Source organism: Hippopotamus amphibius, chromosome 3 (assembly GCF_030028045.1).
Source record: "Hippopotamus amphibius kiboko isolate mHipAmp2 chromosome 3, mHipAmp2.hap2, whole genome shotgun sequence".
NCBI classification, from domain to species: domain Eukaryota; kingdom Metazoa; phylum Chordata; class Mammalia; order Artiodactyla; family Hippopotamidae; genus Hippopotamus; species Hippopotamus amphibius.
Window position 1 is genome coordinate 89,523,207 of NC_080188.1, and position 26,761 is coordinate 89,549,967.

Here is a 26,761-nt window from a genome sequence, read left to right on the forward strand (position 1 = left end):
GGTAAGTGGAGGACTGCTGAAACCAGAGGAAAGAGAGGATAAGCCAACAGACTACATATAAAGTTAACACAGGTCAAAAAATTTCAGTAGCAATGAGAGGGTTCAAGAGGTCCAGCAATAAGAGGACGAGCTCAGAGGTGGACCTTTCTGAACTGTCTTTAATATACAGTAGTTTCAGTCCAAGAGTAACCCTGTATCTGTGGATGGCAGAGATACAGGTGAGAGTAAAGAGTTAGATCACCTTGCTAGGTGTTGAAACGTTGCTGAGAAACAGCTCTGAAGATGGCCACTCGGGGGATGCCTGGAGTGTACCACCCAGTATTGATAGCATGTGTGTCAGCAGAGGCCCAGCTGGCTCTGTCTTTGGCCTGAGTCCATAGCATTTGTCTCATGTCATGTAAGACATCTAATATTTTTGGCAGTAAAGTCTGGTTTATATGGTTGAAAAATAAAATTCCACTCATAATGTGAAAGTTTTAATGTTTCACAGAACATTAATCCTTTTTGTCTTTATATGCATGCCTCCATGCACTTAAATGGAAATTTAATTTTGTTGTGGACTTACCTATGAATTTTTAAATTTTTTTTATTGAACTACAGTTGATTTACAATGTTGTGTTAGTTTCAGCTGTACAGCAAAGTGATTCAGTTATGTATTCTATTCTTGTTTAGATTCTTTTCCCATATAGTTTATTACAAGATATGGAGTAGAGTTCCCTGTTCTATCCAGTAGGTCCTTGTTGGTTATCTATTTTGTATATAGTAGTGTGTGTATGTTAATCCCAGACTCGTAATTTATCCCTCCCCCCGACCTTTCCTCTTTGGTAACCATAACTGTTTTCTATGTCTGCGGGTCTGTTTTGTATATAAGTTCATTTGTATCATTTTTTTAATATTCTACATATAAGCAATATCATATGATATTTGTTGTTCTGTGACTTACTTCACTTAGTATGATAATCTGTAGGTCCATCCATGTTGCTGCAAATGGCATTAGTATTTTATTCTTTTTTTATGGCTGAGTAGTATCCCATTGTATATATGTACCACATCTTCTTTACCCATTCATCTGTCCATAGACACTTAGGTTGCTTCATGTCTTGGCTGTTGTAAATAGTGCTGCTGTGAACATTAGGGTGCATGCATCTTTTTGAATTAGTGTTTTTTCTGGATATATGCCCAGGAGTGGGATCGCTGGATCATATTTACCTATGAATTTTGAAGAATTTACACTAAAATCATCTTTAGTCTTGTCCTTGCTTATGTGCCTCTATAATTTTCATTTCCCTCCCAAATAAAGAGGAAGAATGCTGCTAGATTTTTTTTTTTCACAGCTATTAAAAATGGTAGATATTTTGATCAAGCTGTCGTGTCGGAAAGCCTAATTGATGCTAAAGTGTCTTAATTTTATGACATCCTGTTTTATATCCCAACCTTAGTATGATCTTCTTTCTCCTTGTTTCAAGGTATTTATAGAAATTGGTCAGCACTATAACCATTTGCTTGTGTTCTACTTATTTTGTGTTTGTATAGGCTTAATGTTGTATTCTGATGTTTTGTTTTGGAAACAGTTGGCCCTTCAAATCTAGAAGTAATTTTTATGTATTATTAAATAACGCTTCAAGAGTTATCCCCAGGCTTTTATAGATGGAAATGAGTAGTAAGCAGTATTTCTCTGGGAGCTTAAATGTAGAACTAGAAATTTTGAGTAGAGAGTTAAAAGTAAAAGTGAGTCATTGGATTTCCATTGCCTCTTTTTTGATGCCAAGAAATGTCTCCATGCACCACTGCTTTGTTACACTCCATGTAATTAAAGAAATAATGTCTGTGTCAAGCTTTCTTTACATTTGACTTCATCATGATCTCATCTATTTCTCTGAAACACTGGAGAATGAAATTGGGACAGTTTGGATTTTTTTTTCTCTATTCATTTTACTCAATTTCTTCAGTTCTTAAAGATAAGATTATAAAACAACGTATCATTCTGAGGCAGAAGTCATCATTTCAGTGACTAAATGCCTTTTTCAAAATGTGTTTTTTCTTAAGTCTTTCCATGACTAACTAGGGCTTATATTTCTTGAATGTATGTCTGTGTTCAGAAGCTACTAATATTTGTTATGATTCATCTAGTTAAAAAGACATAGGTTTTAGAAAAACCTACTATGCACTTAAGAACATAAGTTGATTTGGATACACTTAAGCAGTAGTTGCTTTTGCAGTTTACAATCAAATTTGTTAATGATATTTGTACATTAACTGCAAGTTACCTGAAATATGGTTTATATTTTGTCTGTGCATGCTATCTATTGATGAGTCATAACTTTTTAACTTGCTGATCATTTATTTTCTACCTTTCCTCTTGATTCAGCGATATCGGGATTGGTCAGTCTCAGGATGACAGCATAGTAGGATTAAGGCAGACGAAGCACATCCCGACTGCACTGCCCGTCAGTGGAACCTTATCATCCAGTAATCCTGACTTACTGCAGTCCCACCATCGCATTTTAGACTTCAGTGCTACTCCTGGTGAGCCTGGCCCACACTGCTTTTGTTTTCTTGTTTTTTTTATTCTTCAGACTCATTTGATATGCCCACAGATAGATGAATTTCTCTGAGCTTGTGTTCTCTTTCACAAAATGAAGTTAACCTGTACCATGCAGGTTTTACCAGGTCATGTTAAATAAAGAGTAAGAGGCATATTTTAGGTCAGCTTCCTGGACTTTTCAATATAATAGAGGTGGAATTTAGATTTAAATTTTTCATCTTCTGCCACCAACCTGACAACCTTCCATGCTGCTGTGGTGGTGATCTGATCTGTCTGCCTTTGTCTGCGGATCATCTGGTTATCTTTAGGGCAGATGTGTTCATGCAGCGTGCCTGTATGTTGACTGAAAGAATCTTTGCAGATGAGTTGAGGTAATTAAGGGAGAGATGAAAGTTTAGCAGTATCTTTTCTAAGGAGACTTTTGCAGCTTTCCCTAATTGTATTACCAGGTACCGAAATCCTTTCTACTGACACGTGGTCTTCTCTCCCCCAGACTTGCCTGATCAAGTGCTGAGGGTCTTCAAGGCTGACCAGCAAAGCCGATACATCATGATCAGTAAGGACACCACGGCGAAGGAAGTGGTCGTTCAGGCCATCCGGGAGTTTGCCGTGACCGCCACCCCGGATCAGTATTCGCTCTGTGAAGTCTCCGTCACACCAGAGGGAGTGATCAAACAAAGAAGACTTCCAGATCAGCTTTCCAAACTTGCCGACAGAATACAGCTGAGTGGAAGGTAGAAATTATCTGTCCTCTTGGATTTCTTTACCCCTCCTCAAACCCACATCAGAGTCTGGCCAGCGCTTTTGAAGGGTATTTTTAAAAATAAGTACCCCTGCAGATTAAAAAGCAGATTTTCCCCACTCGTCAAGAATTGCCATATCAAAGGAAGAGCACACGGTAGACTATTGGCCCTCGCAAGGATCTCATAGGACCTTGTTCAAAACAAGGGCGCTGTGGCCTGACTGTTGTCACCGCCAGCCAGTGCTCACACTCCCATCAGGACATGGGGCTGACAGAAGGGCATCTCCCTTCTCGTGGGGGATGCACATTCACAAACACATCTTCCACTAGTTTCCTATGTCATTTGCTCCTGCCTACCTGACTTTTCTAGGAGCTTCGTTTGTTTACTCGGAGATATCTGTGAGAGTGTGGTTGGCTAAAACTGCCTTTTGTTCATGACGCTATGAAAAACTCTTCTTAACTCTGGAACCAAGCCTTAGTTGTTTCAGAGCTTGGTCTTCAGAGAGCTTATATCATATGCTACTCGCAGGAAAACATTATACCTGATTTTGTCAGCCTCTTGAATGGTGTTTCCCTTCATAAATAATTTGCACCCTCAAATCACAAATTAGTGAAAGCTGAAAAAGTAGTTAGGTTCTGAGGACTTCTCTGGCGGGCCAGTGGTTAGGACTCCACGCTTCCACTGCAGGGGACTCAAGTTAGATCCCTGGTCGGGGAACTAAGATCCCACATGCTGCGTAAACAGGGGAAAAAAAAATAGTAGCAAGTAGTAGTTAGCTTTTGGCTCTCATATAATGACTAGATTCTGCACTTATTGAAAATTGAGAGTTTTCATAAATCAAATTTTTTTTCTCGCCGTATGGAGTGTTTCATTGTATTGTTGACTTTTTCTGTTATATATCTAAACCTGATTTAATTCAATCAGAACTTCTGTTTTCTTTCTGTCAACTGTAACTTTCTTACCCTTCTTCACTTTTAATTTATTTCCAACCCAGACATTTAGCGGGTGCTGTTGTTTCAGGAGGTCTGTTTTTCTCATTCTTATTTGAATTGTGTGTTGATCTCTCTGTAATCATGGTGGAGTTCTCCACGTCTCCACTGAGTGCAGACGCGTGATTCACAGTCATCATTCAAGAAGGTTATAAGTAGATTCACATCATGGGCTTCACGAGTAATCAAAACTGAGAACATGCAATCGGAGTGTTGAGGCCCCGAGGCATGTGTCTTCTGTCATGTTTGCTTTGGCGAAATATGCAGAAGGTAGTTTGGCAGGACCACTACGCCCATTCTCTTTCTTCCTTTATTGAATCTGGCTTCAGGAAAGCATCTTTCTATAAAATCAGGAAGAACAGCGACAACAGCAGGACAAACATCTGGATTCTGCTTGTGACGAGTTTCTTATAGAAAGAAAGGGACGCTAACCCTGAGGTCCCCTCTACAGCTGGCACTCATCTTCAGGAGACTCCGTTTCTGCGTCTGACAAATAGAAATGATACCTGCCCCACTTCCCTGCAGGGTTTTGGTGAAAGTCAGATATTCGAAAGTTAAGATCTGTTTTAGGGTCATTCTGTTTGATCACAGGATCAAATAGAGAGAAATAGCATATAGGTTTCTGAATAGTATTTGAATAAATAGGTAAACTTGGATTGATCAGTCTCTCCCGTTTCCTTCCTTAGAGTGAGCCTGTTTCCTTATTTAAACTGATAATGTTTTAAATTTAGCTATTTTCTGTCCTTTTTAGCAAAAAAAAAAAAAAGAAAGAAAGGAAAAAGATAATCTAGAAGGCAGGAAAGGACTGGAGAAAATGGACTGCACCTGGTACAAATGCAATTCTGTGTGATGTGTTCATTTCTATCAGTGACTTCTGGGCTGGGTTCTGTGGTCTGGTGACCGAGGAACCAAAAAGAGTCCTTCCATTGTTCCGTGGAGTGTTCTCACCACTGTTCTGTAGACAGCATCGCTTTATCAGGGAGTGTTGTGAGACTGCTGCTTAAGCTTTGAATTCTGTGTCTCTCACAGGTATTACTTGAAAAACAACATGGAGACAGAAACCCTCTGTTCAGATGAGGATGCTCAGGAGTTGCTGAGAGAGAGTCAGATCTCCCTGCTGCAGCTCAGCACCGTGGAGGTGGCCACGCAGCTCTCCATGCGGAACTTTGAGCTCTTCCGCAACATCGAACCCACTGAGTATATAGATGATTTGTTTAAGCTCAAGTCAAAAACCAGCTGTGCCAACCTGAAGAAATTTGAGGAAGTCATTAACCAGGAGACGTTTTGGGTAGCCTCTGAGATTCTGCGGGAGATGAACCAGCTGAAGAGGATGAAGATCATTAAGCATTTCGTCAAGATAGCTCTGCACTGTAGGGAGTGCAAGAATTTTAACTCCATGTTTGCCATTATCAGGTAAGGGCATATTCGTCATAAGGTTCGATTCACTTTGCGGATTTAAAAAAAATATAGCAATCTGGGAAAACCACATACTGGGTAGGAATATAATAGTTTTTAATTGCATCATATGAACAATTGTTTTTCTCTGAATCCTAATCTTAGTCCTTAATTTTAAATCTCTTATAATGGGTGGACCTAGCGATGATCATACTAAGTGAAGTCAGCCAGACAGAGAAAGATGAATATCATGTGATATCACTTATATGTGGAAACTTAAAATATATGTATAATACATATATATACACACAGAATATGTATAAATCAACTTACAAAACAGAAATAGACCCACAGACATAGAAAACAAACGGTTAGCAAAGGGGAAAGGGGTGGGGGAGGTATAAATTAAGAGTTCACATATACACATTACTATATATAAAATAAACAATAAGGACCTATTGTATAACCCAGGGAACTATAGACTATACTCAGTATTTTGTGATAGTCTATAAGGGAAAAGAATCTGGAAAAGAATAGATATATTCTTTTCACATGTAGATAGAATAGATATATATAGATATATTTATATGTGTGTGTGTGTGTATGATGAAATCACTCTGCTGAACACCTGAAACTAACACAACGTTGTAAATTATACTTGAATTTTAAAAAAAATCTCTTTTATGCTGATATAAAGCCCAGAAAATCCATATTCACCACTTTTTTAGCTCTGCAACTTTGGGCAAATTATTTGAACTTCTCTAATGTCAGTTTATTTCTCTATAAAATAAGTGAGCCAAAGAGTTATCAAGTAGACTAAACGACATAATGTTTGTGCAGTTCCATCAGCCAGCACAAAGCAGAGAGATGCCTAGTAAATGTTATATTTCTTCCCTTTTAAAGTGCTGAGATTGAGGCTGGAAGAAAGTACAGACTGAAACAGTGAGCAGTATTGATGATGGTCATGATTGTTCTTATGGCCTTTGTGTTGTTACCATAGGGCATTGTCCAGTCTGTTTTATCAAACACCTGCTTGATGCCAAGCGCTTTATGTATGGAGATAAAGCAACGAAACACAGGCCTGCCCTCACGACACCTGACATTCTAGATGTTCTGCTCACAGTAAACAGACCAGGGGGTTGTAAAGGAAAGAAGAGTAAAACCCCTTGGCCCTGCCCTGCTTCTGGCTTCGATTCTCGTTACCCGGGATTATTAATAGTCTTATGAATCCCACACACTTCTCTGTATACACAGCATTCACAGAGAGCTGGGACGTGTTTGTTAATAAGTAAACAACACACTCTTTTACTTCCTTCATTGGGATTGAGTCATTTAGTTTTGTACCACTTTTATTTTTTCCCTCTCAGTGGCCTAAACCTGGCACCAGTAGCAAGACTGCGAACCACCTGGGAAAAACTTCCCAATAAATATGAAAAGCTGTTTCAAGATCTCCAAGACCTATTTGATCCTTCCAGAAACATGGCAAAATACCGCAACGTCCTCAACAGTCAAAACCTGCAGCCTCCCATCATCCCCCTGTTCCCAGTGATCAAGAAGGATCTCACGTTCCTCCACGAGGGTGAGTATAAGTTGGAAGATTTCTGTCCCCATTTGTGGAGGCACAGGATAAATGCCATGTGATTCCCTCTTCCCTCTTTGCCAATTACAGGGAATGACTCCAAAGTCGACGGGCTGGTCAATTTCGAGAAGCTCAGAATGATTGCAAAAGAAATTCGTCATGTTGGCCGAATGGCCTCTGTGAACATGGACCCCGCCCTCATGTTCAGGACGCGGTGAGTGTGCCACCCTTAGCGGCACTCATGGGGTCAGAGAAGGCTGAGTTTAGAGCTTCCTAACAAACGAGGTTTGAATACGTCCCTCGGTAGCATGGCGAAGCGTATCAGGGTGTGTGGAGAATCTCCAGTGAGCTCAGATTTGGAATGACTGTCTGATTCCACATCCAGTGCACTTTGGGCTGTCAGTGAAAACAGTTGGTCCCTCAGACATTTTTCACTGACCATGAGGCACAACTGTTGTTATTTTTCAGAATGCTGACTTGCAGAGCTAAAGGGCATAATTGATAGTATGAACTAAAATACATAAACAATCCAAACAATATTGTCTCACTGTCCGCACAATGGATTGAGCTGTCAGTGTAGGCAAAAATGATGAATCCAGTGAAGGAGAGAACAGAAGCCTTTAGAACAAAGTATTTACATGTATGTGTCTTTTGAGCCAAAAAGCTATTGCTGGTCAAGTCGTGTGTGTGAGGAGGTTTGTGGGCTTCTAGTACTGCTTATCCAGAAGTCTAGTCCTTTCTTTCTGAGCTTGTGATCTCTCTGTCTCTCTCTACACCCATGCTTCAACCTCCACGGCTCTCACTTACAGGAAGAAGAAGTGGAGGAGTCTGGGGTAAGTGGTGGGGACACTGCACACCCACACAGTTCTCGTCCCGCTCATGGCATTGTTTTCTTACCCGCTATGTTTTCTGACGCTTTGCATTTTTGCATTTTTTTTCTTAACCCTCTTGCTCTAGCAGAATTTCAGTTGACAAACTGACTTCAAGTTTAATCTACTGGGGCTTTTGCTTTTGAGGTCATGACCCATGAGAGCTGTGAAATGACTGATGACTGTTCTGGGGAACCGTACTCCTGAGCTTTCAAAAAGATTTTATTTAATATAACTTGTGTGTTTTGAAAGGAGAAAAGTCTAACCTGGGGTGAGGGGAGAAAGGATGTTAGAAGGAAAAATTGTGCAATTTAAATGCTATTGCACAGATTTTTGAGAAGGAAATATGTGTAATACAGAAGGTGCCCCTAGGTGTTAAAACTAAATTTTTTACAGCTCAACTAACTACTGTTTTCATTCTATAAACCAATTCTTTTCAAAAATAATTCTTAACAACTCATGTACTAGTTTCTATATGTGTTTTTACATTTGCATGACCATTTTATTAACAGATTGACCGTATTACTTGAAAAACTCACTACTTTTAACCCAAGCAATAAGAAAATTGTGAACATTTTGGATAAATTTATTTAAATCTATGTAAGATGCCCTCTTTAGGAGAAATAAGTTTAATGTCACTCTTAATGATTGTAACTGTGTTTTCTTGCATGAGCTTTTACATATAATCATTATTACTTGCTGTCTTCTATGAGAGAACTGCCTTGAATGCTCTATAGAAGTGAAAAGTAGAATTTTCTAGTTGGAACAGAACAGGTGCCAAACATATATGTTTATATATAGTGTATGTAGAATTCTTTTCTAACTTGAAAAAAAATTTTTAATCTATAATATATGATTCTATATTCCTTTGTAACAGTTTACTTACCAGAATGAGGCATGTGGCTTATTGAACGTAGACTATTTATAGCAGTCTTGGCACATTTCCAGTAGATAAAGTGATCCCATGCTGGAGCGAGCTGCATCTCTACCTTTTCGTCTTCCAGGTCTCTCAGCCAGGGTAGTACAAACGCAACCGTGCTAGACGTTGCTCAGACAGGTGGTCATAAAAAGCGGGTGCGTCGTAGCTCCTTTCTCAATGCCAAAAAGCTTTACGAAGATGCCCAAATGGCTCGAAAAGTGAAGCAGTACCTGTCCAATTTGGAGCTCGAGATGGACGAGGAGAGTCTGCAGACGTTATCCCTGCAGTGCGAGCCAGCCACCAACACATGTGAGTTTCTCCTTAAAGTGGCTGCAGGGTCCGGCTGGAATGCGGATTGGTTTACTGTGCCGACGAAGAAGGGCTGGGCGCAGGGGGAGCGTAGCATCCTGAAACACACTCGCCTTTCCCTTGAAAGCTGCTGTCCTGAGCTGGGCCCCGTTTCCAGCAGGGTTAGCGTGGGGACCACGACACCGTAGACATCTTCAGGGTGCCTGGCTTCGGTTTCATCCCGAAGCAGCCAGAGTGCAGGCAAGGGACACAGGGCAGATGCAGTTCCCATGCATGTCCCTTGTTTTCTTACAGTGATACTTACAAAGGGATGGGCAGCCTGGAAGGCAACAGAGCTAGGTGTGCTGGCTGCCTCTTACCCCTCTGCCCGCATGGTGCCAGGCGTTTGGTTCAGCTGCCGCATAAGGCAGGAACTCTGTTCCACAGGGAACCCACAACTCAGCCTAATGCATAACTTCCCAGCCTTTAAAAGTCTGGCCAGGCCAGAAATAGGGGCTGTTTTCTCTTTTCTTGGCATTTGTATTTGTAGGACAGAGGCATTTTCCATTTAGGACACTTTGGGGTCTTTTATGGGCAAATTTGAAGATACCGTCTATAGAGTTTTAACATTAGATAATTTGAGAAGATTCAGGTTATCAGACTTACCCAGGACACTCTGAAAGCACTGTGTGTCATGGCGAAGAGCTTGTCCTCAGGAGTCAGATTGGCCTGAGTTCAAATCCTGTTTGTTCCTTGTACTGACAGTGTCACCTTAGGCAGGTTACTTAAGCTCCTTTATGTGTAAAATGGAGGAAGTAAAATATGTCATTGAGTTGTCTTGAATATTAATACACTTAAAATATAGCATTTAATTGCCCTGTTTAATTGGCTTGCCTTCTATGTGCCATGGAATTATACACTCAGTTTAACACTCAAGGAATCCTGGTTGCTGTTAGCAACATAGATAATTCTACCCCATAGGAGAGAGAATTTGATAGTAGAAAGACTGCAGCTGATATCATCTACTAAATTAAAACTAAGCTCATATATGTCAAGGAATTTTGGATACCATTTTAGGAAAATAATTTCTAACAATTTTCCTATTACAGTTTTTATGTGTTTTTTTATAGATATAACATATTGAACTATCCACATTTTTGTTTTTGTTTTTTTAAATGTGGTACTTAATAGTGTAATCATCTTTTGAGATGGCTCGTTTCATAAAGTAAATCTTTGTCCATCATGCCTGTTTTCTGTAACTAAGGTCCCCTCCCTGCCCCTGTTTCTGACCTTTTATGGGGAACAGGAGAAAAGATACACATTTCAGTATTCTAACTGCAGAAAATGCTCAGCACGCAGTTCTAAAATTATCTCATGTGTAGCCACTAACCTCTTCAACTTCTTCTTGTATTTTCAAACCAAACTATTATTAGTGCCTAAGAATCCTGGTGACAAAAAGCCTGTCAAATCCGAGACCTCCCCGGTGGCCCCGAGGGCGGGGTTGCAGCCAAAAGCGCAGCCTCAGCCGCAGCCCCAGCCACCGCAGCCGCCGCATAAACTCAACCAAGGTCTGCAGGTTCCCGCTGTGTCCCTGTATCCTTCTCGAAAGAAAGTTCCCGTAAAGGATCTCCCACCGTTCGGTAGGTGACTAAATTCACACCCTCTTTTTTTTTTTTTAATTTATTTTGTATTGAAGTATAGATGAATTACAATATTGGGTAATTACTACAGTCAATTAATCTTTGACAAAGGAGGCAAGAACATACAGTGGGGGAAAAGTCTCTTCAGGAAGTGGTGTTGGGGAAAGCTGGACAACTGCGTGTAAATCAATGAAGTTAGAACACGCCCTCTCACCATGCACAGGAGTAAACTCAATTGGCTCAAAGACTTAAACGTAAGACAAGACACCATAAAACTCCTAGAAGAGAACATAGACTCAAAACATTCTCTGACATAAATCGTAGCAGTGTTTTCTTCGGTCAGTTTCACAAGGCAATAGAAATGAAAGCAGAAATAAACAAATGAGACCTAATCAAACTTATAAGCTTTTGCACAGCAAGGGAAACCATAAACGAAATGAAAAGACAACCTACAGAATGGGAGAAAATATTTGCAAACAATGAAACAGACCAGGGCTTCTCAGATTAGGAAACAATACTTATCTTGGGTAACTTCGTCTGATATACTTGAGTCCTCCCCTGATTGTTCCCTCTTAATAAGACATTGATGTTCACGAAGTTAAACTTTACTTTTGCCAGTGGGAAGAGCTAGTTTCATAGAGTATCTCAGTTAACCATGCTCGTTTGTCATAGCAGTGAGGGCAGAGGCATGCTGTGGGGAAATTATTTAATTTTTAACGAGTACAGGGGCTGCTTTGTCCATATACCTTATTTAAACTAGTTTTACCTTATGATCAATGAGTTGTTGGAATTTAGGCGGAATATTTCTAAGTGAAATGATTTGTCTGGAGGTGAACTCTCCTTTGTTGAATCACAGATTCTGTAACTTGGGAGGAAAATACCGTCAGTTCCTGAATGTTAAAGGAGCCAAACCACACTTCATCTTCCCTATTAAAAGTAATGTACCGACTAGTTTAGTCCCTTTAGGTAAATGGTACAAAATTGTTTTTCATAAAATGTTCTGGTTCTTTTTTCTGTGTATATGCATGAAAGGAAACAATGTTGATAAAAGGAGAGAAATTTTAATAAACAACTGGCAGCAGAGAGTTTACTCTGATAGAATAGGGTGTTGGTAACTGGGATAGTTCCCACCCAACTGCAGGCTGTGCTCGGGCAGGAGTCATCGATCCTCCGTGTGCTCTGTCACTTGTGCTCTGTCACTGGCTCCTTCTTCCTGACCAGCAGGTGTCCCATTTGCTGAGTTTGGGGAAGAGTGAAACATCTCCCCTTTACGGGACATTTTCCTCTATGAGATATTTGTGTTGCTCCCTTATCACAAATGAACTGAATCAGTGTTTTTTTTGGTCCACTGTTATTTCTTTTTTTTTAATTAAATTAAATTAAATTTATTTTTTGGCCGCACTGTGTGGCACGCTGAATCTTAGTTCCCCAACCAGGGATCGAACCCATGCGCCCTGCAGTGGAAGTGCAGAGTCTTAACCGCTGGACTGCCAGGGAAGTCCCTGCACTGTATTGATAATATTCTTATATTCCCAAGTCCCCTGCAAGCCCACCTCTGCTGCCTCTTTTCCATCGAGATTCTTGTATGGACATAACCTATTAGCCGACATGGAGGTGCACCTGATGGAAATGCCTTCCCCACCCCCCCCGCCCCAGAGAGACTCTCTCTCCAATATTTTTAGGCCTATTTGAATTTATGAACTTTAGAAATGTTTATGAAATAGTCATGTGTCATCTTAGGATGGTTTAACAAACATTTGAAGTCACATAATATAAAATAGTAACTTAGAGATGCTGAGCCCCCCCCAGCCCATTCATGAAATAAATTTTGTCCTGAATACGTCCTGCATGTTTTACTTTAGTGTCTTTTTTTAAAATTAATTAATTTATTTATTTTATTGGTTGTGTTGGGTCTTCTTTGCTGTGCGCGGGCTTTCTTTTTAGTTGCGGTGAGTTGGGGCTACTCTTCGTTGTGGTGCGCGGGCTCCTCATTGCTGTGGCTTCTCTTGTTGCAGAGCATGGGCTCTAGGCGCGTGGACTTCAGTAGTTGCAGCACATGGGCTCAATAGTTGTGGCTTACGGGCTCTAAAGCGCAGGCTCAGTAGTTGTGGCGCATGGGCTTAGTTGCTCCGCGACATGTGGGATCTTCCTGGGGCAGGGATCGAACCCATGTCCCCTGCATTGGCAGGCGGATTCTCAACCACTGCGCCACCTAGGAAGCCCCTACTTTAGTGTCTTTGTCATCACTAGAGCTACTTTCGAAGTAGACAGAGTTTTCTAAGGCATAGCATCTTCACATCCATCTTCACTGTTTGAAAGCAGCACTTTTTGAATCTATGTGTGATACTGACTTGGAAATTTTTTCCAAATCCTAGCTATTCATTTATGTAGCTTTAGTGTAGCTGGTATTTTCATGTATCCTGTGTGTATGAGTATCTGTACATGTAATTTAAAGATTGCTTGAGAAGCGATTTTTAAAAGACTGTATTAAAATAATATCAAACAATTACAGGTGTTGAGGTGAAATGAAGAATTAAATATTGGTTAGATTTCATTGCCTCCTTTTTAATGGATTCTGTTAAGTCTGAGAACATTAAAACTAACATTGACTGAGGTAGTTTCAACCTATAATGCCTTCCTTCAAGTCTCTTTGTTGTTCAAAATAAGGTACTTGAGAGCACCTCATAACAAGGCTACAGGCTTAGTAAACATCTCTTAATGTGACCCCCTAAGTTTTTAGGGGAGAAATCACCTGATACTGGCACAAGGAATCCTTTTTCTCGCACCCTACATCATCCCACTTGATCCTGCACCTGGTGTTGGATGCCTCCCCCTGGAAACCTCCCCTGCAGCTTCCGGGACTGGCCCTCTCTGGGTCTCGCCCTCCCTTCTCCGTCATCTGCTTAGCTTATTTGATTAAATATTAGCATGATTCCTTAGGGCTCCTTCAGCCTCTTTTCTCACTACTTCCTTTTGGCTCCTGGCTCTTTACTTTCCTTCCATCACCCCCACATCCCATGAGCTAACTTTTCCAGCAACACCAAAATACCTGTTTCCATCCCACATTTGAGTTCTGACAAATATTCTGAGCTGCGTCACTTTCATCCTCGTTTAAAGAGTTTCCAGATGGTCTCTCTTTTTGTCTTCGTTGCCGTCTGACATGTTGTTGACTAGTGTGGCGGTCAAGATTCGGAACCCAGAGTGAGATGGCAGAAGCAGCCTTGCTAGTCCTGGGCAGCTGTCAGCAGGCACACCACGGGCGTCTTGTGCCTCCTGCGAGCTCACTGTTTACACAGGGAGAGAACAGAGGCCACCAAGACTGGCGACAGCCTGCAGCGACATTTGGTTCTTCATGTTACTCTTTTCAGCCTCGGGAATGCATATGGAAATTATCTTCTTTCTCTTACAGGCATAAACTCTCCACAAGCTTTAAAGAAAATCCTTGCTTTGTCTGAAGAAGGGAGTCTGGAGCGTCACAAGAGACCAGCAGAAGACACGATATCCAACGCGTCTTCCCAGCTCTCCTCTCCCCCGACCTCTCCACAGAGCTCGCCGAGAAAAGGTGACCAGATGACCTGTCTTCTCCTTCATGGGGACCTGTGCTTTCAGCTGCTATAAATTCCAGTTAGCGATTACATCGTCTGACATTAGAGTCATTTTAAGTGACCTCGGGACTTCCCTGGCAGTCCAGTGGTTAGGACTCTGCGCTTTCACTGCTGAGGGTGTGGGTTCCATCCCTGGTCGGGGAACTAAGATCCCACAAGCTGCAGAGTGCAGCCCCCACAAAAAAAATAACCTGATGTGTAACTCCCAATGGATTTTTTCCCGCTCAGTTTATCAATTTGGAAGAACTTTGGTATTTTTTAATATTATAGTTATAAATAGTGTTACTTATTTAACTATATAAGGCCTTTTAAAAATTCGGTTTTTTATTGATTGTAAGTATGAAAATAATTCCTTTTATACTAACATTTGTTCTAACTAAATATGATTACATAACATTAATTACAGAGTAGAGGGAGATAAAAACATAAGAAGAACTAATATCTTCCTGATTTATTTTTTCATTGTATTAACATGGGTCTTGATTATCTTTTTTTATTGCTATCTTGTTTTAGTTCTAAAGAGATTAAATTTTAGGCACTCAAACTCTCCTTTTTATATTAATGCTTTCTTATCTTAAAACACTAGATAATTTTCTGCTCCATAACCTCAGGGTTACTTTCTCCTCTACCCTTTCATTGAACAGCCGTAAGCCAGTAATAAATGGCCAGGACAGTTTTCCCTAGACAAGGCCAGAGAGATTAATCCCGTGTTAGATTTCACTGGCACAACAGATACCTTTCCTGTCTGACTTTTTAGCTGTTTCAAATATCTGTGCATGTTTTGTGGGTACCAGTCTCGTCCTTGTTAAGTGGATGTGTCTGAATGCTTCTCTCGTCCATTGTCAGGTGGCAGTGGCCATCAGCTGAGATCTTTTGGCTCCGGGCAGTTGGACTTAACCAGCTCCTCCTCTTCTCTTGGAAGTGAGAACAGTAACGAGAGTAACAGTGCACCCCGGACCTGTGGGATAGGTGGGGTTCACGGGAACCAGAGCCAGTGGGAAAGACAGGAGTCGTCTCATTAGTTGAGGAAAATGGAACAGTTCCTCCACACGTCACGTGCTCCACCCGAGGGATTATTTTTCTAGAGGTGTTTTGTTGGGCAGACTATTCAGGGAAAGCTTGAAATCTTGTCTGTCAGAACTTGCAGTGTGGTTTATAAAAAGACACTTCATAGATGAACACATTAGATCTTATCAAGACCTGTGCAACCTTTAAAAAATAAATCAGGAATTCATAATTTACTGAAAGGATGGGGAGGTACTCTCTAGAGAGTAAAATAGCAACATTTGAGTGCTCTAGATAGCATTTTTTTTTAATTAGGTATGTGGCATTGAAAATTTTGCATAGTGTACATATATAAAATCAGTATTTTAAGTAACACGAGAGTCTTAATGTAAAAAAAAAAAAAAAAAGAGTACTGAGAAAGGAGATTTCGATTTTTTCATTAAAAATGTCAAGACAAGCCTCTCTTCCTTTGTGACTTTCAGAATTACTTTTAGCAACAAAGGAGAGTTGAGTCCTTCGGGCCAGAAAATGGACATATGTTTAGACATAGTGATGGTCCAGGGAGAAAATGGAGATTTTTTACATTATATCCTTCAAAACAATTGGCTTTTATGTGTTTTATCCAATACATTATTAATGTTGAAAAATCAAATGGCAAAAATCCAAAGATATCTTCTTCATCTAATTTCTTATTCCTATATATCTACTTAAAATTATAATGCAGATCGTTCCAGTGGAGTTATTCTATGCCATAAAGTTCTAAAAATGAAAACTCCATTGAAAACAAAATTATTGACTTTGCAGTTTGAGGAAAAAAACATACTTTTAAATATCATCCTAGTCATTCTTCACAGTTTCATTTCTATAGACTAATGTGGTATAATTTACATTTAAGAGAGCTAAGAAGAGTCGAGTCGTACCATGATCTCTGCATCAATTCCCGGCTTTTTTCCTACTAGACTTTTATTAAACACACTAAACTTCATTTGAGTAAAAATTTACCATATCTCAGTCCACAAGTAGAGTGTTTTCTCCCCACTTCCGTGGTGGCATTCTGGTTTTGCTTCTATTGGGGAGACTCCAGCTGGATGCCATGGACCCACGGGGTCTAAGGAGCGATGTGTTTCCCACACAGGCTACACTTTGGCTCCGAGCGGCACCGTGGATAACTTCTCAGATTCCGGCCACAGTGAGATCTCTTCACGATCCAGTATCGTCAGCAACTCCTCCTTCGACTCGCTGCCCGTCTCACTGCCCGATGAGCGGCGCCAGAGGCCATCGGTCAGCATCGTGGAGACCAGCCTGGCCGCGGGCCGGCCGGAGAGGCGGCCACTGGTGGAGCCTGACCAGTACAGCCTGGGGTAGGGGCTCGTCCGCGTGCCCGCTCCTCTCTGCCACATTTGCAGGGCTATTCACTGTACAGGACGCCCCGGGCCACTCTCCCATCCCAGTTCTCATGTTCACCATTTCCCGATTACGAAGCACCACGCAGACTGCTTTTCCAGTGAGGTCTGACCTTCGCTGGGACATGTTGCCTTGTGCCAAGGGCAGGGGGTGACTCAGTCCTTCCGTATGAGCTGCCTTCCCAAAATGATCAGATTGTAGCGAGTGCTGAAAGGAAGATGTGCCTTTACTGTGAGCAGGTGATCGCTCTTTGCCCCTTCTTTGGATGTGGTGGCATCACAGGGGAGGAAACTGGACAGGGCAGAGCAGCCACTGTTGCTCGTTCTGGTGGACCCTTCATCCTTTTCCTTGGAGGAAAGGAAGCCGCCTTTTGAGGAAAAAGTGGTTGGGTGCTAAACATAGATGTATTTAACAATCTTGCCCTCCCTTCGCCTTCCCTCTCCTCCCTGCCCCTCCCCTCTCCTCCTCTCCTCTCCTCTCCTTTTGTCTTCTCTTCTCTTTATTATTTTTTTCTCTTTCTGTCCCGCTGGCCGCCTAGGTCCTGCGCACCGCTGTCTGAGAGCCGGGGCTTGTACGCTGCAGCTACAGTGATCTCTTCTCCCAGCACGGAGGAGCTTTCCCAAGACCAAGGGGACCGAGCCTCACTTGATGCCGCCGACAGTGGCCGAGGGAGCTGGACGTCGTGCTCGAGCGGCTCCCACGATAACATCCAGACCATCCAGCACCAGAGGAGCTGGGAGACGCTCCCCTTCGGGCACACTCACTTTGATTATTCAGGGGACGCCGCAGGGCTGTGGGCCTCGAGCAGCCACATGGACCAAATCATGTTTTCTGACCACAGCACAAAGTACAACAGGCAGAGTCAAAGCCGAGAGAGTCTCGACCAAGCCCAGTCCCGGGCAAGCTGGGCCTCCTCCACGGGGTACTGGGGAGAAGACTCGGAGGGGGACACAGGCACAATCAAGCGAAGAGGGGGGAAGGACGTCTCCCTCGAAGCTGAAAGCAGCAGCATGACGTCTGTGACGGCAGAAGAAGCCAAACCCGTTGCCATGGCTGCCCACGTGGCCATGCCGCCCAGCGCTGCCAAGGGGCTTATTGGTAAGCTGACTGCGGGCTCCGTCGTGTCTGGTCGTGGCTTCACCCTGGCTTATTTCAAAAGTGAAAGTGTGTGTTTGCGGTTCTTCTCCTCATTCTGCCCCGCCCATTACTGCATAGGGCTTCCAAGTTAGCAGTGCGCTCAGGATTTTGGAATGAATGGTGGTTAAGAGCCCAGGTTCTGTGCTCAGGTGCTTCTAAACATCCTGCAGCACAGTCAACGCTCTGTGCATCCTAGCTGTCAGGATCAGTAGCTTGCTGTTATGGGTGTTATCTGCTCTAATTGATCATCTCAGCCGAAAGCGATCAGGAAGGATGGCCATTCTCTCTAGAGGAGGAATGTTTTTTGTTTAATTGGAACTGTTTTAGACGTTTTCTTGTTCTGTTTTGTTCCCTTGAGTTGTATTTAGAGCTTTACACCTTGCGTATTTAAAAATCTCCTGTGATGTTTGTTATGCAGGTAAACTGTTTCTGTGCTAAACAGATTCCCTCTGCATAGGACAGAACGAGGGGGAGGGTGCTGAGAGGTAATGTAGTCAGTAAGAGCCGGGGAGTCAGGCAGGATGGCGTTTGACTCTCTGCTTTGCCGCTGTTCTAGCTTTGTGACACTGGGCAAGGCACTAAACTGTGTCTGTTTCCTCATCTGTAAAATGAGTTTAATCATTTCTACCAATGCAGTTGTGAGAATTAAAGGAAACCTATGCAGAGCACTTAGAACACTAGTGCCTAGATAGTAATTCGTAAGTACACGAAAGACACTATCACTTTGCTGCTGCTGTTTCTGTTGTGAAGTCTCTTACAGTCCCTTAATCTTACTGGGATGTATTGTCTATGGCGTGTTCAACGTCTGTATAATTAAAGTGTAGGGATACATTATAGGATACAGAGTGAGAAATTCTGGAATATAATCATTATAGACATCACTTTTTTTAGTAGGGAAGTTGTAGTTATTTTACTATATAAATTGTCATGGGTGGATGTCAAATTTGGCATCTTTTCAAGATGAATAAGGAGAAAACAGTTAATACCTATTCTTAGGTTGCAGTTTTTAAAGCACTTTTTTTTAATTGAAGTATAGTGATTTACAGTATTGTGTTAGTTTCAGATGTACAGCAGAGTGATTCACTTGTATATATATTTTTACTATTATTGTCTATTATAGGTTATTACAAGATATTGAATATAGTTCCCAGTGCTGCACAGTAAATCCTTGTTATCTATTTTATATACAGTAGTGTGTGTCTGTTAATCCCAAACTCCTAGTTTATCCCTTCCTTCCTCCCCTTTGGTAACCATAAGCTTGTTTTCTATGTCTGTGGGTCTATTTCTGTGCTGTAGATAAGTCCATTTGTATTATATTTTAGGTTCCACGTGTAAGTGATGTCAAGTTATTTGTCTCTGTCATACTTCACTGTAGTATGATAATCTCTAGGTCCATCCGTGTTGCTGCAAATTGACAATGTTTCATTCTTTTTTATGGTGAATATTTCAGTGTGTGTGTGTACGTATATATATATATATATACACACACACATATATATATACACACATATATATACACATATATATACACATATATATACATATATATATATACACACATATATATATACATATATATATATACACATATATATATATCACATTTTCTGTATCCATTCATCTGTTGATGGGCACGTGGGTTGCTTCCATGTCTTGGCAGTTGCAGATAGAAAAGCACTTTCTTTTAACAAACTAATACACAGAAATTTTACTGCAAAGGAAAGAAGAGTGATTTAAGTTCCTAACAGTTGAGTCTAGAAAGTTCAAGATAAAACTTTGCTTTTACTTGCTTTTACAGATTCATATTTTAAGTCATGAAATTAATATAAAAGGACTTTAAGAAAAATACCTTCCGTAAACATAGTTTTAAGTTTTGAAATTTGCATCATTTTTTGTACTGTTTTTCCAAATTTATTTTGATTCCCTATTTTCTGAAGTGAGGCCCAAGACTTGAAAGTAACATCGAATTGATCCTCTTCTGGTGAGGGTAGATGCCCAGCAAAGAGGGACAGCCTGCCTGGACCCTGGGGCAGGGAGAGGAGAGGAAACCATTACCAGGCACCACTCCCGTGTTCCAGGCGTGGGACTGGGTGCCTTTCTGTTCCCTTTGCTCCGTGTTTTCCGTAAACCCCAGGATTGGGTACCCCAGGGTTAGGCGTTAGCCTGGTTACTGCCTGACAGATGGAGTCGCTCTGCAGTCGCCCGGTTAGAGTTACAGGTACTTAGATTGCTTAGTTGCCAGTGTCACCGGAGATGACCCGGTGAAGAGCAGGTTAGGTGCAAGTCCTCCCCTGCCCGCACCCCCCATCCCACTCCACACACACCCCCGCATGCTGTTCACCGTGTGCACCTTGTTAATCCTGGTCCTCACCCTTTCCGATGAGCACGTGTGGCCTGGAATGCACTTCCCCAGGTGGTAACGGCGCCTTGTTTCTCCCCCAGCGAGGAAGGAGGGCCGCTACCGGGAGCCGCCGCCCACCCCGCCGGGCTACGTGGGCATCCCCATCACCGACTTCCCCGACGCCCACCCGCACCCTGCCCGGAAGCCACCGGACTACACCGTGGCACTGCAGCGGTCCAGGATGCTGGCCCGGCCGGCCGAGCCCCCCGCCCCAGGCACCGCCAGGCCCACCCCTCGGCCGCAGTGGCACCGGCCCAGCGACAGCGACCCACGCTCTGGCCCCTGTGCGCCCCCGGGCCTCGCCGCCGAGGAGGACGGTACATGCGCTTTCCCGTGGCCCTGCCTCTGCGTGCCCCCCCACCCCGCGGCCCCCACCGCAGGAGGCTCTGCTTCCCACCCAGGGCTCCAAGCCAGGCCCCCAGCCTTGGCCGCGTCCTGGTGTGAGCCGTTGGGCTGCGTTTTGCTTTTTCCTAAGTGGCAAGAGAAATAATGAAAGGTTGCAGAGGGGTCCCCTGTGATAATGTGTGAGCGTGGTTGCATTACCCTCCTGATCCTCAGATTTCTGGAGAAATGTTATGTTTGGACTTGTAATGAGTTCCAAATGAAAGTGTAGAGCTCAGCTGGCCGCACAGGCGTGAGGATGAAGAGGAAGACCATGCCACCCCCTCCCCATCCTGCTTTTAAGTTTTGCGTTTAACATGTTTTATTCTGCAAATAATCATCATAGAAAAAAGCAAAACAATTAATGAAAATCACTTATAATCTGCCACTTGCAGGTGACCACCATTAGCATTTTACTGTATATCCTTCTAGACTATGTGTGAGTGTATATTATAAAAAAGTCATGTGCTGCTTTATAACTGTTTTCAGGGAATTTATCGTTCATGAATTTCCAATCAGTAAATATACAATGTATTTTTATAGTCTGTATATATATATAAAGATGTGCATCCTATATAAACTTTTTTTATTATTGTTAATCATTAGGTAGAAAAAAATTAGGATTTTAAGTGATCGGTACTAAAAGAAAATAGCTGTGGTATTTTTATTTAGCATATTGGTGAATGTGTTCTAAGTACAAGAAAATGACTTGCTTGCTCATTGATTTTTTTCTTTTTCTTTCTTTCTTTCTTTCTTTCTTTCTTTCTTTCTTTCTTTCTTTCTTTCTTTCTTTCTTTCTTTCTTTCTTCCTTCCTTCCTTCCTTCCTTCCTTCCTTCCTTCCTTCCTTCCTTCCTTCCTTCTTCCTTCCTTTCTTTCTTGGTTGTGTTGGCAGAAGACGAACAAGTGTCTGCTGTTTGAGGCATGGGCTCCTCTGGACCCACGTCGGCCGCCCACAGGAGAGCACAAGACATCCCCTAGCTTCGGAGCCTTGGAACTCACACTCTGAGGATGGTGGACCAGTTTGCCTCCTTCCCTGCCTTAAAAGCAGCATGGGGCTCCTTCCTCCCTCTTCCTGTCCCCTTTGCATGTGAAATACTGTGAAGAAACCGCCCTGGCACTTTTCTGCCTTCGTTGCTTGAATGCACAGCGCAGCCATCTCTGAGCTCCCGTGGCTGCCTGCCACATCACACAGCATCATTCCAGACTCCAAGGTCATCACCATCGAGGATTCACTCTGGCTGCACTTCTCCACACCTGGAAGGATTTTTTAAAAAAAATCTTCCTTTTAGATTTCAGTCCAGTCCTAGCACTTGGTTTCATTGGAATCGCGAGAAAAGTCAGCCATGGAACTACTTGGGGCCTTTTACCCACCAAGGAAGACAAAGAAAAACAATGAAATCCTTTGAGTACAGTGCTCGTCCGCTTGTTTACAATGTCCTCCCTTTTTTTTTTCTTTTAAATGAGTTTAAAGATTGTGTTCAAAGAGTAAATGTTATATCCATTTAATGATTACAGTATTATTTTGAACCTTTAAGTAGGGTTGCCAGCCTGGGTTTCTCAAAAACCAAATATGCCGGACAGGGTGTGGTCACACCAGGAAGAGGGAAGACCGGCGCACAGCCCCTCTTCCTGTGTGCTGGCCACACCCGGGAAGTGCCCTATCCTGGAAGCATGAGATGTTAGCCAATTACCTAGATCCCAAGGCCCCGGGCCCCTCCTTCCCCAGGGGCTGGGACTCTTCTGTACAACCGTTTGCACATGGCCGGGGAGGGAACTGGGACTCTTGCGTCCTGTGTCTGAGCCTTATGGAGCACAGGGCAGTGTCACCCAAGGGTGTGTCCTGCTCCATCGAGACGGACGGCAAACCCCATATTGTTTTTAACTTATGTTTCTTTGATTTCTGTTCATTTAGTCTTAGGGATTCTCTTGCTTGTTTTTAAAGAGAAACGTTTATAACTGGATAGCATTGCAGTGAAAGCAGCTCGGGGTGTTGTTGGCACTAATGCCAGCTGTTCATACTGCTCTTTCAAGACAGCCTCCCTGTATCAGTCGATCGATGGGCATGAGGGAATAAACAAGCCTTTAACGTGAAAATGAGCAAAAGATCCAAAACCTGGTGCAATCCGCCAGCCTTTGTTTGCAAGGCGGGTTGGTCACCAAAGACTGACCCGTAAGTGGCTTTACGGACGCTGAGATGCAGAAGGCCTGAGTGTAGCGACCACCTGCTCACAGCTGCTATTAACCCCAGAAGGACTGAGATGACCCCTCCACTCTATTTTTGTGTTGTTTTTGCACAGACTCCGGAAAAGTGAAGGCTGCCAATCCGAGTAGTACTCAGATGTGAGGAACTGCTGGTCTTGGATTTTTTTTCCATTAAATTCAGCTGATCATATTGATCAGTAGATAAACGTAAATAGCTTCCAATTTTAAAAGTCGAATTGCAGTGTTTTTTCACTGTATCAAAGCAATGTCAGTGCTTTATTTAATAACTCTCTCCTGTATCATGACATTTGTCCACTTGCTTATATATTACATTGTCAATGATGCATTTGTAATTTTACATGTAAGATGCATTATTTGCCAGTTTTCTTCTCTAGGCTATGGACCTCATGTGCATATAGAAAGACAGAATTCTCGCTCTACACAAGTTGCACAAATGTTATCTAAGCATTAAGTCACCGTAGAACATAGGACTGTAACCTCAGTTCACTCTGTGATGTCAAGTGCAGAATGTACAATTAACTGGTGATTTCCTCATACTTTTGATACTACTTGTACCTGTATGTCTTTTAGAAAGACATTGGTGGAGTCTGTATCCCTTTTGTATTTTTAATACAATAATTGTACATATTGGTTATATTTTTGTTGAAAATGGTAGAAATGTACTATGTTTATGCTTCTACATCCAGTTTGTACAAGCTGGAAAATAAATAAATATAACATATTGCCTTGTCTATATTCTTAATGACTCGTGCATGCTTTTTCTTACCGAAGCTTGAGAAAGCACTTGGGTCTCACTGCAGGAGCAAGTCTCCAGGACACTGAGGAGATACAGACGATGATGTCACCTAAAAACTGCCCAAGTAGCTTATCTTTTAGGTAGCTTTCTTTGATTCAGAGAAAAGAAATTAATAACATTCATGTTACCACCAACCAAATCATGTGCCCAGAATTCATAGTGTTTGAGATTCAGTGAAAAACAATGTTATCACTGTATATCTGCATATCATTTGTCTCTTCCCAATTCTTTTCCAATAAAAATCTCTATGGGACATAATACTTTGATTCCCAATATATATACTAAGAAACAGGACCTCAGAGAATTTAAACTGACATTAAAGATCATGGCCACTAAGTGAACAGTACAACCTAGCAAGTGATTTGGAACTTGTACATCAAATATAGTTCTGTCTACGAGTGCACTGTAGGTCTGAATATTTCAGTCTATGAGAAGGGCACTTTTATTTTAAAAGGTGAAAATCAGTTGAGCAGCAACCCTTTTGAGCACATTTTGAGATCAAGGACTCTTTCTTATTCTCAAGCAGGCGTCAATAAAAGCCCCGACCATCACCCACCGCAAAGCTGCAGAAGGCGGGGCGCAAGGACATGGAAACTCGTGCACGAAACGTGAGGAAATGTGAGGGCATCCAGAAGGATGGCAGGAGCTCAGTCCTGATGCTAAAGGGAAGATGGCCAAACTTAAAACTCTTCCTGAGGCATTTGTGCTGTCCTGGTGAGTAAACTTTGAAAATCTGGCCACCAAAACAATTTGGAAAATTAAGACCGTTCCTGTAGCTTCAGCTGTACCTGTTCAGAATGCAGGTGCCCTGTGTGGACAGGTGTGTTCGCATGTGCTCACCTCTGTTATCTGTTCACTGTAAAACTCTTCGCTCAGGGAAACCCTGTCACAACAGCAACCTGTGCTTGCAATTTTTGTCATTCAAAAAGCTTACTTTCCTCTAATGTGTTTTGAAAAATATTAAGGATCTGATGTTTTGAAGAATAACCTCTTCATCACTTTTTGTATTCTGCTAAAAATAAAGGAAAATGACAAACAGCCTTGATGCCTGTTCTTTCCCATTTATGTGTTAGGTTATCTTTAAGTAGCAAAGGCACATCTTCCAGGGTTGTAAGAAGTATGTGTTCATCAGATTTGATCAGTAGCAGTGACAGAGCTTACTCTGTGTCATGTTAATAACAGAACTTTGCCACATTTTAGCATCATTGCAGAAAGCTCTCCTCCCTTATCAAAAAGACTTTAAATGGACCTGGTTCTGTTTTCATACATGCAAGTTAAAGCCCTCCAAATATTTTCCTCAGCTTTAATCCCTTCCCTCTCCTGGAAGGTGCAGAGTGTATGCTCATCTATACTTTAATATATTTGATCTCCAAGTCACTGATTATCTCCCAAAATGTTCTTGAAGGATGCAAGCTGCTGAAAAAGCATGTATCAACACTCCTGGTAGGTCTGTGTGCTGATGTATTTCTCAAGGAATTATTACACTTCTATTTGTGCCGAAGAAAAAGAGGAAGCTCTCTCAGTCCTTGATTCCCTGATATTGTTCTCCTTGAAAAACAGCTTACTCAGAGAATAAAGGAAGTGCAGCAGTGAGGGGGTCAAGTTGTTGATTACAGAGGTGAATGATCTTGTGAATATTCACAAAGGATGTCAGCAAACGGAGGTTAAAGGGGGCAGTAATGGAATGGAAATGAGTAGGACAGACTGCAGCTGAGGGGGCAGGACCCTTCAGAAAGATCTTACAGTGAAGGAGAGTTTACCCAGTTGACTATGAGACAAAAACAGACTGGAACGAAGCAATTTGTGAATTGCAATTTTTGCAACATTCACAACTTAGCCAAGGACAAGACAAGCACAATAAAATTCCTGCCTGTGTTTGAAATGACACTTTCTGCCCGGATAGTTTCTACAGTGCCATGGCTAGTAACAGAAACATTTACAGAGGCGATCAAAACATTGCATGCAAGGTTAAAGAGTCTTAGAAAAGGCTTTATTTTATGGGCAAGCAATAAGATCATAATTTTCATTATGGGAAAAGTGAAGCATAAATTTATATGAAGTAAATTTAGAATCAAATGACCAATTTTATAGAAGAGGGGAAACTAGTGAAATATTAAATTAATGTAGGGTATTCAACACTTCAGAAGTAAAAGCTAGTTCCATTTTTTCTGTAGATAGTTTAGTTAAATTTAGGAACTTTTAATAACATTAACTCTCTGACCTGACACCAAGTGGTTGACATGCAGTATGGTCTGATGGGAACCAATGAAGTAAAGGTATAGCCTAGTATTTGAGGATTTCCTTAACTTATATATAGATCAGAAACTTTTTTTTAAACAAGATCTTAAAACTGATATAGGATCAAGTCAGTGTCACATGTAGCATGAAGATGAAAATATGAACAAACCTACCAGATGTAGTTTAATGACCTAATTTCATTCGTGTGCACTTCCTATCCAGGCACTTTTCTTGATACCAGATATTTACAGATATCACTAAAGTGAACCGAAGTGCCTTCCAATTACAGTCTTCTTTGGGCTAAATGTCTCCCATTTCTCAGACCTAAGAGGGGGAAACCTTACTGAGTGTTCCCAGGATCATAAATGAGTATCTTATCAAGCAGCCTTGGTCACAGCTGGATCAAAGATGTGAGATGCCTGGTCCAAGAGTTGCTGGTCCAGGCTTGTCAGCCATCTAGAAGAAGGTCCTAGAAGGAGCGCTGTGACCTGGGAGGGAAAGTAAACCAACTTGAACTCATCACGTTCTCTTTGGGGAATTTCTGTGCAAAGACCAAAAAGAGCAAAGGCTGTACCTAGTCAGGATACAGAAACTGAGACAAGT

The 26,761-nt window shown here is 41.9% G+C and overlaps 1 protein-coding gene across 8 annotated transcripts in view; it reads left to right on the forward strand.

Moving 5' to 3' along the window:
* Nucleotides 1-23,848, forward strand: part of RAPGEF2 (Rap guanine nucleotide exchange factor 2) — a 252,724-nt gene extending 228,876 nt beyond the window's left edge. For 3 of the 8 annotated variants that reach the window (XM_057726283.1, XM_057726285.1, XM_057726291.1), the window contains 13 exons: nt 2,369-2,526; nt 3,039-3,279; nt 5,307-5,690; nt 7,040-7,251; nt 7,342-7,465; nt 8,061-8,084; nt 9,125-9,348; nt 10,761-10,967; nt 14,377-14,529; nt 15,419-15,493; nt 16,713-16,938; nt 17,520-18,079; nt 20,561-21,743. In XM_057726283.1, coding sequence (XP_057582266.1) covers nt 2,369-2,526; nt 3,039-3,279; nt 5,307-5,690; nt 7,040-7,251; nt 7,342-7,465; nt 8,061-8,084; nt 9,125-9,348; nt 10,761-10,967; nt 14,377-14,529; nt 15,419-15,493; nt 16,713-16,938; nt 17,520-18,079; nt 20,561-21,009 — 3,037 coding nt within the window. In that variant the 3' untranslated portion in view covers nt 21,010-21,743. Of the gene's footprint in view, nt 1-2,368; nt 2,527-3,038; nt 3,280-5,306; nt 5,691-7,039; nt 7,252-7,341; nt 7,466-8,060; nt 8,085-9,124; nt 9,349-10,760; nt 10,968-14,376; nt 14,530-15,418; nt 15,494-16,712; nt 16,939-17,519; nt 18,080-20,560; nt 21,744-21,793 lie in introns of those variants that run through there. The other 5 variants (XM_057726287.1, XM_057726288.1, XM_057726289.1 and 2 more) reach the window with 4 other exon arrangements.
* Nucleotides 23,849-26,761: the final 2,913 nt, after the last annotated feature.